Below are 14,409 nucleotides of genomic sequence, written 5' to 3'. Positions count from 1 at the left end.
AGCAGTTTGGATGCCTTTAGTATGTCCCAGGTTATCATCTTTGGGCCACAAAATTGCTCCGAGGGCTGGAGCCCCTCTGCTGCGAGGCCGGGCTGGGAGAGCTGGGGTTGTTCAGCCTGGGGAAGAGAAGCTGCGGGGAGACCTTATTGGGGCCTCCCAGGGCTTAAAGGGGGCTGTAGGAAGGGTGGGGGCGACCTCTTTAGCAAGGCCTGGTGTGACAGGCCAAGGGGTGATGGTTTTAAACTAAAGGCACATAAATTTAGACTGGATATAAGGAATAATTTTTTTACTATGAGGGTGATGAAACCCTGGCCCAGGTTGCCCAGAGCGGTGGGAGGTGCCCCATCCCTGGAAACATTCAAGGCCATGTTGGACGGGGCTCTGAGCAACCTGATGTGGTTGCAGATGTCCCTGCTCATGGCCGGGGATTGGACTGGATGGCCTCGAAAGGTCCCTTCTCACCCAAACCATTCTGTGGTTCTATGATTCTACTCAGAGACCCAAAGAAATAGTCCCCACACTGAGCACTGTGCTGCCTGTGTGGGTGGCTCAGGGACAACGCTGTACCACCTTCTACCTGATGCAGTGTTGACATAGATGTGCTTTCCTGGTTTAAAGCAGGGGTGAAACAGATTGGTGCATGACTCTGAAGAAACCTGCTCCTGTTGTCTCTGCAGCAGAGGGAAGGGGTTCTTCAATGTGCTGATTGAAATCACGGCCATGCTGGGATGTCCTAACCTTGACCCAGCAAAATGGCTTTTTCTGGGAAGAAAAGCCCCCCTTTTCCTACACAGCCCTGGTTGTGTCGTGCTTTCCACGGGTCTATGCTGCACAGGACCTTACACTCCTGCCACCAGCCACCTACAAGGTTATCCACTGCTGAGCCCCTACGCCAGATGTGTGCCCACGAGCTCGTACCCTGTTTGCCTCACACATCCAGATAAAATACTTCTTTTGCACACTCAAATTCTCCCTCAAGTGGGCCAACACATCAGCTTTTTTACTCACAAAGCAGCCTTTTTTGCCTACAAAACCCTTCACCCCTACACGTACACACACACACTCCCCTCTCTTCTTAGAGAAGCCAGGGATGTAGCTAAATTCCTCTCTCTGAATAAAAGGTACATTCAAAACCTCTCACGCAGCTTCAAAACTCCAACAAATCAGGGCACACACCCCATGGCTAGTGATCGCATACACAAACTCCTCAAAAACGTGACTACAAAACCTCTGCCTGGCACAAGTACCTCTTCGCACACGAAGGCACAAAGGTGCCATATGCTGCTTCACCCTCTTGTACACACATTCATTTTTCCCATAAACCGAATTACTTTAATGCAGCCACATGTTTAATAGAGCAATTTTTTTTTCTCTCATGCACGCCAATGCGACACATTTACCCAACAAAATCCCTTTTATCCACAAAGTCAGTCCTGTTTTTTCATTCCCCCATCTAAGCCCTCCTCACAGCAATGTCCACTAATAACTCATACACATTTCTCCCATGCTGAAGCTCACTCTGAGACAGTTATTTCAGTCACTTCAGCCCAGAATAAATTCTTCAACAAGGCACCCAAAACTGCTCTTGCAATCTCACCTACCAGGACATTTGTTGTTGAAATGGCATTTCTCTCCTTAAAAATCAATCCATCTCCCCGAGGAGACATTTGCCTCCCTCTGCCCCCCCAAGACAGCAGCCACCCTGACCTCTGCTCAGCCCCACTTCACACTGCAGCGATGGTTTGCACGTGCACCCCTGCACGTCTGCCTGCCCACGACCCCGCCATCGCACCGCGGCGTGCTCGGTGCTTTGGAGAGGAACAGGCACGTCCTGCAAAACCTCGTCTTCACTGGTGCTGCGCGATGCCTGTGTGTTTCCCTCGTGGCTGCTCCCATCCCCGACGCTCTTACACCTTTTCTTTCAGAAAAAGGGAAGAAGCTTTTATTTTTTTTTAGTGTCCCTGCAGATGTTCGGAAGCCTGCAGGGCTTTTCAGGGAGAACAGGTTTCACATGGCTTCAAGATCACAGCACTCCACAAAAATAAACAATGGCTGTTTTTTTTCCCCAAGCACCTGTATTACTGCGTGATGCTGCAATAAGCATATCAAGTGATGACGTGGGACAATGTGGTTATTAAGGATAACTCTATATGGTAAGTCATGTCCCTTCCAGGTCCGCACATATGCCAGCTGTCTCTCTGTGGCCTTTCTGCACCCGGGATTCACTGGACTTTGAGCACACGTCATCTCAGCTAACTTTAGCTGCTGAAATATTGGCGCCCAAATACCTGTCTCATCTCCCTTTATCAACAGATCAGCGTCTCCCAAGCGTGATTCAGTCCATCCTGATACAGGTGTTTAGCACCACTGCAAGGGATGAACCTCTAAAGAATTTCTCTCTGGTGATTATGGACGAGCTGTTTGAGATCAATGACCAACTTTCCAATAGTTAAAGCCAGTCACAGAGTCTGCGTCCCTAACAAGAAAGGATGAATCCCGTTTCGTATCAGCCTCCCTATTTTTCAGGAGAGCAGAATGTAGTTCTGGCAAAATGTGCCCCCACCCCCCCGCTAAAAGGCAGCATTCAGGTGGAAATGCATTAGATATAATGGAAAGGCAATCTGCTTGCTAAAAAAAATCTCTTCAGGACAATATGTTCCCCAAAGCAAAGAGCTTCAGGGGCCATCCAAGAGAATGACTTGCTTATGGACTCAGCCACGCTCTTACAGAAAAAGAAATAAAAAAAAAAGCCCCCCAAAGTATCGTCTATGACTTGCAAACAACATTCAATCGCACCCAATCTCCTTTGAAGATTTCTAAATATTGGGTCAAATTCTATGGGAGTGTATATGGGAGTAACACTAAAAGTTTCGAATAACTGCATTTACTTAAGGAGACTTACCTCACATTTAGGCCGCTATATCTGACATCCCAATACAGACCCAACAGAGATTGAGACTGTGAAACAGCAAGAGAAAGATAGCGGGAAAATCTAAGATGATTTGGGAGTGTGAAATAAGGCTCTTAGACCATTATGAGGCCAGCAGGCTATAACAGTCAGGAAAATAGAAACATTTTAGTTCTGAAACTTTAAAACTTCCAAATACACAATTGCACAATAAGGTCTGAGAATAAATATTGATAATTAGAGACATTCCCATCAAAGACGCATTCTGATCATTTTTAACATTTTGTTTTGACACAAGTTTGTTTCCCTCGCTTTTTTTTAACTATAGATTATCTTCTGCCTGAAAACAAGAACCAGTTTCATCTTGGAATGCAGAAACGGGATATTTGGAGAATTTCAAAACTCATTAAAGCATTTTTTTCAAATATTGTTCAATGATCTAGGGAGGTATTCTGATCTACACCAGATGGCCTGAGCTCCACCAGGGCTAGGTTTATGGAACAGGAAGCCGTAGATTTGCCAGACCCAGCCCTTGTGCACAAATATCTTCAATTTTACCAAAAGCATTTTTGATGAATAACATTTAATTGAAAAATTCCCAGGAAAACGTATTTAGAGAATACCATCTCCCCTTGCTACAAGTTTTTGAAAAACTAAACTAAACTAAACAGACCCAAAACATGCATCTACCAATGCTTTCCATAGTCTAATTTTGAATATAGTAGATAATGGAATAGTCTCTGCAAAGATGAAATGATGTTATCACAGGAGTGCTGGATTTACTTACTTTTTAGGAACTCAATACACTTTAAAGAACATCACAAGAGTCCATAATTACAAATTGCACGAGAAGGAAAAATAAGAATTTTTATGAATTATGCAGAGCGAGTAAGTTTTAAAAAAATGTAGAAATGAATTTTTTTCAAGTCCTATTTTGATGAAATGTATTTGGTGATTTTGAAATTGTGGTGGCTGCAAAGATGCATGATTAATTTTTGAGTGGTGCCAGTCTGGGGTTTGTTTGTCTTTATTTTTTTAATTACAACTCATCTCTCTACTGGACTTCGCTGCCCTTCATACCACAATGTCACCGTATCCCAGCTGAATATTACCACAATGTCATGGCTCCCCAGCTGAAGGTATCCATGCCCTCTAAGAGAAGCTATTACAATTGCCCCCTCCTCCTTTTACAGTGCAGGAATGTTAAGTACAGAGGTGTCAGCAGAGAGCTGGATCCCACCATGTACCACTTGCCCAAGGTCACAGTGGAGGTCCTTCTCAGAGCATAGCTCTAACTCTGGTGTCATTAGTCTAGCAACTAGCTCAAAACCGAATTCTTTGAGGTCTGATTTCTTCTTCATATAGTTACAAATGATTGCTTTTTTTTTTTCCCCCCCCCACCAGTATTTTTACTGGAAGATTTTCAAGGCCTTTATGATTCAATGAAGAACAAACCCACTTCCAGTGCTTCCTTTGTTAGAAATCCCCAGCTGCAGGAGCCAGATCCCTGTGGAAGAAGCAAATGGTTTCAGCAGCCCCTGGTTTACAAGCCACCCATGGGACCTGTTGCGGTGTGCTCGGGAGGCACGCTGAAGAGGCAGAGTAACTTATGCCCTTTCTTTTATAGTTTCTGTGTTTTCCTGAGGAAGAAAATGACTTTTTGAGCTAACGAGAGAGGGTCCCAGGGACATCCATCCCTCACCTGAGCTCTGAGGAGCTGGCACCATGCATGGCAGTGGAGTGCTGCCCCATTTTCCTCCTTGGCATCATCTACTCTTGTCTCATGCCCTCTGGCTCACCTTAAGCACAGGTCATCACCAGGACTCCCCTGTTGGTTGCTCAGTTTCTTGTAAGTAACAGGAAAGAACCTGGCTCCTTTAAACTAATCAACAAAATTAAGCTGATTTACACCCAGTCGTTGTCTGGTCCAAATCCCCGTGAGAAAGAAACCCGTGAGGTGCTGCAAAGCCCCTCTTCTTCCCCCAAAGGGCAATGCCTTGCAAAGCAACCCTGCTATGTCTTGCAGTGCCTGTCCAACATGGGGCATGTACTGTGCAAACAATATGGGAAAGCTGTTCCTAAAGATGGGCGCGGGGGGGGCTCTGACGTTGCCTGTAAATGTCTGTGGTACAGAAGGAGCAAAGGGGAACTAGTCATTTTTAGATCTTTATTTGCTTATTGCATTTTCATAAGCCAAGAGGTCACTCTTTGATAGTCCATTTCATGGTCATTTCCGTAGGAATATATAATTTCTTTCTCTTTATCATTCTCTGAGAGAAATTTCTTTTGAAATAAAAGTCACTGTCAGATATCTGCTGAAGGGTCAATTCCCATGGAAGAGAAAAAACCCAGCATTTGAAACAGAAGCAGATCTCCAGCATCATTTCACTGGAATTACCTACTTCATGGCTTTAAAACCTTGAGTGTTTCCTAAACATTGGCAGTTCCCTGTCAAAGGGGTGGTTTGCTGAAAGGGCAATGTGATGCCACTTAGGTATCTCAGGATTAGAGCAGTGACCCCAGATTCTCTCAAAACCTATTTCAAAATGTTTTTGGAAACATAATCTTGTCCTTACACAGTTGAGCAAGACTTCAGCAAACCCTGCTGAGATCAGCAGTGGCTCTTTCCAGCAGACACTTCTCTAAAGGATAAGGAGGAGAAGAAGGCTCATGGTCTTCAGAGGAATGCTTGGGGCAGAACCTGAAAGCAGCAGGTCATTTAGGAAATCTGGAGTTTTGCCCAAGTTTCTCTCTGCCTTCCAAAACGCACACCTAAGCACACAGTTCCTTTACCATTCTGTTGGGTTTTTCTGGAAAGCAACAGGAGGTGTCACCGGCTCTCTTTAAGGAAGCCCCAGGCTGGTGATATCTACTAAAGTGATGCATTTCAGGCAGAGAGAAATGAACTCATCCCATGCTCCAAGCCCTCTCCAAGCCTACAGTCTAGCCTTGGCCATTGGTTAGGCAGTGGTCAGCCCTGAGCACAGCAAGGCTTCCTGGCACCTACCTGCAATAGTGCCTGCAGAGGAGCAACAAGTTTCCCACTGAGGTCAGTGAAGCTTGCATGTAATAAAATTTGCTACTCTGGGGGTAAGATGGGACAAACAGGTCTGAACATCCTCAGATAAAATACGATTCAGCTTTTAGCATCTTTGTTTAGCAAAGCCCCCAGTGACTTTGCTCCCACTCTTACTCTGCCTTTGGCAATTGCTTTTGCTGCTCACTTTCTGCTCGAAACCAAGAGCTACTTTTGGAGAATGTCATCTTGCAGCATTGAATACACCACCACCAGAACCACCACCAACCCGAGCCCCACCAGTCTGCTTCCTCCCATGCCAGCTCAAAAAATACATACTTTGATAGAAGCTGGGTTAAATTCAACTTCTTTTTTGGGTTCTGGTTCTGCTGGTTTTGGCGCTGGTTTGGGTTCTTCCTTCTTCGGTTCGGCCTTCTTAGGTTCAGGCTTCTTTGGAGGCATATCGGTTTGCTGGTGGGCTGCTTTAGAAAGGGATAGAGGGAGGCAGACAGACAGGAAAGAGGTGGCTGCTGCAGGATAAATCACCAGCGCGCACAGGTCTTTATCCTGTCCAGTCTCTTGAAGTCACACATTGTGTCACTCTCAGACCTGTCACATGCCAGAGCTTACAATAGGGCCACTGCTATAAAAGGACAAGACATTTACCCGGCTATTTTAGAGCCATTCGATACGGTGTTGTTACGAATTAGCGCTTAAATGGAAAGAGAGTTTGGGGGTTTTAGGGCTGAGGCTGGCGCTGGGTCAAACATTTTTGGTGTGCATGCTGTGCATGTGCAAGGGAGAGGTTGGCTTACAACCCAGGTCCCATCGATGCGCTTTATCCTCCGCAGAGCCACGCTGACACTTACCTTCTCAGCTCACTTGCTGAGCCTCTTTCAGGCTGCACGGCACCCCTGGCTTTTGTTGTGCTGCGGTTCGTTAAAAGGCAAGCACGGATTTATATTTAGACATGAGGATGGAGCTATATGGGAGATTGACCATCACCATGTCAGCTGGCACAGGGGAGAATTCATGCCTCAGATCACACACTGGTCTTCTCCTGGGAAGGTGGGAAGAAGCAGTATTGCTTATAGCAGGATGGTTCTAAAACGCACACACACGCACGGTCTGGGATACCACTGGGTGTCTGTAAGTACATCCTCATAGCTGAGATTTTCCAGACCATTTTATATACTTGAATGCCAAATTCCTACTAAAATAACTAAGATAAGGGTATACATTTAAAGCTTTTCTAATCCCATCCTTACTTTGGTTTAAGTAAGCCCTCTACAAAGCAAAATGGAGTTAACAATTTTCAGATCTGCATTTGTTTATGTCATTTTTCTAAATCAGGAGGTCACTCTTTGAGACATGGACGCTTCCACATTGCCTAGATTATTTTTTTTTCAAAAAAAACATCATCCCCTGTAACAAGACAACCACCCACCAAAACACAATGTATTTGAAAAGGATCTCTATGCTGGCATTTCAAAAAAATATCAGTTGAATCATAAATCTCTCTGTTACACGTACTATGGTATCTCATAATCTACCATTCAAACCCTTTTGAGTCCTGCTTTTCCCGACACCACTGTCAGCATCACTCCCAGTACCTGCCTCTCCACACTCCTCAGTTCCCTGGGTGGCTTTGCTGGAAGAACGGTGGTGCTTTATCCTGCCCAGCTGCTCCCAAATCACGGCACATACTGGCAGCACACAAGCAGCTTTGAAGTGTGACACGAATCCTACACAGAAAGCTGGCCACCCTCGTTAAGATGCTTCCTCCATCATGGCTTCAGCAAGCGAAAACAGTTGGGGATGCTGAAGAGCCTGGAGGGGGAACGGGGAAGGGCCGAGCTTTGTGTCTGTGCACCGTAGCACACAGGTCCATAGCCTACCTGGATCAGAGCCTGCTTTCTGACTCCAGCCAGGTCTGAGGCAATGCCACAGTATTAGTAATCGATACATGACTGCAATAACGTGAGTACCACAGTAATGGTAATTTGTGCTTTTTGGATAAGGGGAAGCAAAACTCCTCTAATCAAAGAGGACATTTCAGGAACATTGTCTATAACAGGAGCCATGAGCTGCTCCTGACCAAGCGGGTGAGGTATTTTGGTGTTTCGGTGTTATAGGGACAGCCTGGAGAATTTCCTTTATCCTGGCAGCCTGCCACCTTCCAGGAAACTCGGTTTTGGTGCCCTCCACAGAGCTGGTAAGAGAGAAGGGATATGTCTCCATGACAAGTGGTGCCGACATCTGCCTGCTCACTCCAGCCAGACCAGACTCTATTCCCCTTCAGCTCACCACAGCCACAGATCCACTCCGATGGAGTCCACCAGTCCCATCCACGTGTCTGCACGTGCATCTGGGGAAGGAGTTTCTGAGAGCAACTTATCAGCATAGACTTATAGAATCACAGAATGCCCTGAGCGGGAAGGGACCCACAAGGACCATCGAGCCCAGCTCCTTTCCCTGCACAGGACACCCCAAATTCACACCGTGTCTCTGAGGGCCTTGTCCAAGTGCTTCTGGAATATCGCCAGGCTGGTGCCGTGATGCCTCCCTGGGGAGCCTGTGCCAGGGCCCCACCACCCTCTGGGGGAAGGACCTTTCCCTAATGCCCAGCCTCACCCTCCCCTGGCACATCTCCCTGCCATTCCCTCGGGGCCTGGCGTTGGGCACCAGAGAGCAGAGACCAGCCCTGCCCCTCCTCCTGCCCTCGGGAGGGAGCTGCAGAGCGCCATGAGGCTGCCCTCGGCCTCCTCTGCTCCAGCTGAACAAACCCAGGGACTCCAGCCGCCCCTCGTACGGTTTCCCCTCTAAACCCTTCCCCAGCCCCGCGGCCCCCTCGGGACACTCTGCAGTAGCTTTATACCCTCAATGTCCTGCGGCGCCCAACGCTGCCCACAGCGCTCGGGGTGAGGCCGCCCCAGCGCGGGGCAGAGCAGGACAATCCCCCCCTCACCCGGCTGCGATGCAGGGCTCGATGCCCCCCAGGGCACGTTTGGGCCCCTGGGCTGCCATATTGATCTGCTCACTACAATCAGTGCAGCCAGGGGAGCAGTTCAGCTTCCCTAAGGTAGAAACCTACATTTGTAGGGTGGGATTCACGTGCATTCGAGGTGCAACAGAGATGCACTAGATGATCCCACCTGGCTGTCAGCTGCCGTTGCAGAAGGGACTCAGTCTCCCATAGGGTCTGTGCCATAAGGGCACACCTGCCCATCCCATACACATCTCAGGGCAGCAGAAACGGCTCTAGGAACTCTGACATAGGCAAACGAATCCCATCCCCTGATTAAACTACAGGACACCCACACAGTTCTGGAGAGGCCGTTGTAGGCAGAGGCATCTCAGATGACACGAGATACTTGCATTTCAGCAGCTGAGTGAAGGCATAGATTCCTTCAGCAGGAAGAGATGCATCACCCTCTCACTGAATAAGCGGACTAGATCTCTGTTGACTGTGATGGGAGCAGAGCCACACAGTTCGCTGTAAATGTAAATGTAAATGTAAATAAAGATATTTACATTGTAGACACCTAAATTAAATTAGATTAATCCTACCTGGGCTGAATTACATCTTTTGAGATTTCCTTCATATTGCAAAGCCCCAGAGTAGAGGTTTTTCTGCAGGTTTCTATTTCTCATTTGCCCATTTTCTGCCAGAACAAGAATTAAGTGTGGAAAGTACCTCATGTACCCTGCTGACAACAATAAGCAATCTCTGCAAACTTTGCAAGCTGGAGATAATTCTGTGAAGAAATAACTCAAATCATGCCTTGTTTTCATGCCATGTAAAAAGTTTTGCTGCATTGATTTCTGCATCGAATTGAGTCATGGCTAGAGACTTTTAAGAGCTTTCTACCATCCCAAAAAAAACGCCGGGGAGTAATTTCACCAGGTTCCCCCACTACAGACTTAGTTGACATCGCAGGAACCAGCACAGACCCAGGAAATTCTGGGTTCTGCTAATTCAAAGCAGCAGTACTGCAGTGCAAATTAGCATGCGCTCTGGGAGCAGCCGTAACCACAAGGACAGCATCTGAGCAGGCACCAGCCTAAGTACATAAGTGTGTTTTACACACCATTTGAAAAAGCCACCAGATCTTATTCCTGAACTGAAAACAGCACTGGAAAATACTAGGCAATTAAGATGCCAGCAGCAGCTCAACAGCAGCATGGGATCTTGTTACCTCCACCTCTGCAAGATAAGAAGAGACCAAAATAACAAGGAGAGTGATATTTCACTTTCTCTTCTAAATTCCACAAATCAGCCGTGGTTGTGGAGGTTGTTGGTGTTTTTTTCTTGTTTCCCCTTCAGCTGTTCTTTAATAAAAAGACATTAGAGAAATAGTGGCAAAGATGATCCAGAAAGGTGGCTAAAGGCTCACCTCAGTCTGATTCTCAGCCAAAATTCTGTAGTCACAGTGTCATACAAAGATTATCTCCATATATTTTTTTATATATTCATGCTAAAGTATATTCACGATACATCTGGTTGGCACAGTTCACAGAAAAGTTCCTTTGCACTTCTGTCAAAACCAAAACAGTTGCAGTATCCTGCCACTTTTTGTAAATTGTCCATTCTGCGTGGAGGGGAGGCACCTGGCAATGCCAAAAAATCTCAGTTAAATACTTCTGGATTTTATGCGGCCTCCTACCTGTCTGTTCCTCTTCTAGACCCATGGCCAATCCCCTCCTGATGTCTGTTTATTTTATTCATGTAGACCTACTGATGACTAAAATACCTTCATAACAGCTCTTTCTCACAGCTGCACTTTGTTTTTTCATCACAAAGTAGCGGAGATGGCAGGCAGTAACACCATCTACACGATTACTGCATATATGTATGCTTATCTTTATTTAAATATACAATGTCAAGGTAAACCAGGGAGGTACCTTATGAGTATTAAGTACCTGCAGGGCTGGATAACCACTGTTGGATGTCTTGGATCAATTCCACAGATTAAAGGTACTCCAATGCCCTGTAAATCCTTCTGCAAACAGCCAAACCAATGCAGCTTATCTTGCCCTAAACCCCCCATTCATCTCTTCCCTGAGGATCCCCAGAGTCCCAGCAGCTGCAAAAAAAACCCTGACCAAAAATCCCTCTTCCTATTAATAGGCTTTGAAGAGCAGGGGGTGGGGGGGAGTTCTTCAATTTTTCAGTTGTGCTCACAACAGATGTTAGCAGCAGATCTCAGTGCCAAAAAGCTATTCCAGAGTCACCCTAGAGTCCTACAGCAGAGGCTAGTCTAGCTGTGAATTTTCTAAAATTCTCTTGATCATTGGGTTATGATAAGTTTCTCCTGAGAGATGGAGTGGGGTCATTCTGAAAGAGAACAGAGCTCAAGACATTTCCCACAGGAAAAAATAAAAAAGAATTTGAGAACCAGAAAAAATAGAAGTGAAAACAAAATATTCTGGCCAAAATCTGAATCATTTAAATTTGGGAGTACTGCCACAGTGCTTTATGACTCTCTGGTCCTTGATAAGTCTGTCAGCCCAGCTTTACTGGAATCAGAGAATAGCCGAGGTTGGAAGGGACCTCGAAAGACCATCTGGTCCAACATTTCAGAGGAAAGGGAGCCTAGATGAGATTATCTAGCCCTCAGACCGAGTAGAGGAGACTACAGAGAATGTGAATCGCCTCCTCCTGAGGAAAACAATGACCTGAGAAAAGTTAACAGTTTTCATGAAATAATGTTGTGGGATATTTGAATTGAAGTATTTGGGGCCAAAATGTCTGAGTTTTCTGATTTTTGACTTCTCAAAAGACTAAGACACACACCCCAAGTAGGTTGGGGTTAAAAATAAAAATAAAATTAATCTTTGAATTTAAATTTCAATTCTCTCTTCAGAAACAACCATTGATGGAAGCTCTCCAGACATCTTTAAATGAGAGGTTGAGAGCACGTCAAAGATGTTCTCTCTCCAACCAAAAGTAGTTGTGCAACGTTTCCCAATAAGGAATGCTGTCCTTAGAGTTGTAAGATGGTCGCAGCTTGAGTGTCTTCCCCAGAGAACAGAGAAAAAGTGTTTTTAGATTTGAAACCAGAAGACGATCTGTTTTTCTGCTCCTTCAGTCCCCAGCACAGCAGATGTATTGTCAGCTGTTGGACAAAGAAAGCAAGCTGCAAACCACATCTGCTCTTACGCTACTCAACTTCTGTACTTTAATATAACCAAGTTATAAAATCAGATATTTTCAAACAGCAATGGCATTTCAAAGATAGTTGATGGGAAAAAAAAAAAAAAGAAGAGGGGGAAAAAGTAAAAAACCAAAGAAAAAGAAAACCAGATAGGGAACTTCTGAGAAATCTCAATTTCTCTCCCTATTTTTGTTAACTGTGGAGCTTGTCAGTTTTTCCGTCCTTGCCTTAATACCTGAGCGGATAAAACAAGACAGGAAGATACTGGAAGGAACAGCAGAAGGGGTTGTATCCAGATGGAGAGAGAGGGATGTAGTGGGCCAACCGAGAGGGTGTTTATCTGATGGGAAGCTGCTGTGAGCAAAGGTGGAGAAGGACAGAAATAAAGGTAAAACTGAGAATTTTCTCTGAGATTACTCTTGCTGCTCCCAGTTTCCATAGGGTGAATTGTCTGACCAATATTACCACTGCTCCCTATAGGAACATCAGCTCAAAAGAAGAGCAAACGCCTGCCTTTGGACTAACTTTTCAGCTGCTATAAATCAGTGAGTTCCACTAACTTCAATGGAACTATGCTGATTTATACCAGCTGTGGATATAGACCAGAATAGTAGATTGTCTGGCAGTAACCATCATTAGCTTTCTGACTATTAGGATCAGGAGAACACATGTTTGCTGTTCATTGGGCCAGGGAGAGGGATGGGAAAAAAAGAAAAGAAAAAAAATAACAGCTGAATCTAGATAGAAAATGTAACACTGAAGATAACAAGCAGCAAAGCAGCACTGGTGACGCAAAACTCAGGGGAATGTGCCCTTGCTACATGTGGGGTTTAGTAGAAAATTAGTATATCATGGATCTTAAGACTATTTAAGTACCAGGACAAGGACAAGGAACAGAAATGAAGTGCTTTGTGCATTACAGCCTTAGCAAACTCTTAAAGTCCCGCTGCAAAGCAAGTGGAAGTCTACAAAAATCAACAGGATCCGACAGCTGGCTGTTGAGAGAAAAAAATGTTAGATGACAATTAAAAGGACTAATTAACAGCTATTTTGCAGGCTTCATGATAGCCTACTTGTTTTAAGTATAGACTTCTATTTTCTCCAGAAAATCATCTAGTTCCTATTGGAAATTTTAGGGGAGAATGATGCCATTTAACTTCAGCATCGATGAAATGTCTAGCTTTTAGATGAGCGATCAGCTGTGCCTTTTCTTTGTCAAAATGAAGAAACACTCCCAGATGGTCATTCTTTCCAAATTTGGGTCTTTCTAACAGGTAGGGTGAACATCCTTCTAGACTTTTCTTTTGCTACATACATTGGCAAAGGAAGTCCCAGCCGTTCACATTGGAGGCTTAACCTTCAGCTGCTTAAAGTAAGGAAATTCCACATTTCCATACTCATACAGTCCATTTCATCCCCACTAGGATATTTCAATCTTCTTTTCAGGAAAGGAATAAAATAATGCATTCCTTTATTTCCAAAAGGAGTATACCTACCCCCAGCTTCCATCCATCACAAGTTTTTATGCCTTTGCCTCTGGGACTCAACAGTCTGAGAATTCTTCTCCTTTGAATACATATGGGCTACGAGCAAGTCAACTCCTGATCTTCTCAGGGACAAAGTAAAACGATCAGCCTCAGCGACTGACAGGCTGACAACAGGTTACTACCCATACCCTGATCACTGGTTACTTAGCAGGCAAGAAAATACTTCTTTTCAGGGTGACCTTGCAGATCCTAGAGCAGATGCTGAAGGCAAAAGTGGTAGATCCAAGTTGATTTCTCCAGAAGTCCCCACTACCATCACCATTTCATCATCACCTTGTGTTTTGAACTTTATAAAGCCCGTTTTAAGGAAAAATGAGATCCATGCAGCTGATTTCCGTGGGGCTGTGTCATTTTGCTCTCCTTTCTGTTCCTTTGCTCTCTCTTTTTTGGTACTGTATGAGATCAGCAGCTCATATGGCACTGCAACTATTTTTACAGCCTCTGACTGTCCCCACTTGTACTGCAACGTGGCTGCCGTAAATTTCAAAGCTGAGTATTTCAAGTCGTTGCTAAACCACTACCAAAGACAGCTGCAGAGCAAGGGGTGGGCAAAGGTGGATTTCTTCCTTTCTTCCAAGCAGTGTTGTTGGCATTAACTGAAAAAATAATCCCAGGGACTGTAAGTAACAGCTGCCCTCTTCTAGCAACCCAAAGTGAATTCACAGAGATCTGGCTCTAAACTAAGAAAACAACCCAAAGGGGGCCAGTGATGGACAAAAAACAAGGCGCAATTTATCTGGATTCACAGTCTGAGAAGAGGACATGTCACGAGACTTCTCT

At 45.2% G+C, this 14,409-nt stretch overlaps 1 protein-coding gene across 3 annotated transcripts in view; it reads right to left on the bottom strand.

Annotated features, from left to right (window-relative positions):
- MYL3 (myosin light chain 3) overlaps positions 1-14,018 on the bottom strand; it is a 46,090-nt gene extending 32,072 nt beyond the window's left edge. Inside the window, exons 1-2 of one of the 3 annotated variants that reach the window (XM_075082066.1) lie at positions 13,579-14,018; positions 6,264-6,403 (exon numbers count right to left, since the gene is read on the bottom strand). In XM_075082066.1, coding sequence (XP_074938167.1) covers positions 6,264-6,403; positions 13,579-13,591 — 153 coding nt within the window. In that variant the 5' untranslated portion in view covers positions 13,592-14,018. Of the gene's footprint in view, positions 1-6,263; positions 6,407-6,793; positions 6,873-13,578 lie in introns of those variants that run through there. The other 2 variants (XM_075082065.1, XM_075082067.1) reach the window with 2 other exon arrangements.
- Positions 14,019-14,409: the final 391 nt, after the last annotated feature.

The sequence above is a fragment of the Phalacrocorax aristotelis genome, chromosome 2 (assembly GCF_949628215.1).
Source record: "Phalacrocorax aristotelis chromosome 2, bGulAri2.1, whole genome shotgun sequence".
Taxonomy (NCBI): domain Eukaryota; kingdom Metazoa; phylum Chordata; class Aves; order Suliformes; family Phalacrocoracidae; genus Phalacrocorax; species Phalacrocorax aristotelis.
The sequence above is the reverse complement of the archived record's forward strand: the minus strand, read 5'-3'. Positions and strand labels throughout refer to the sequence as shown.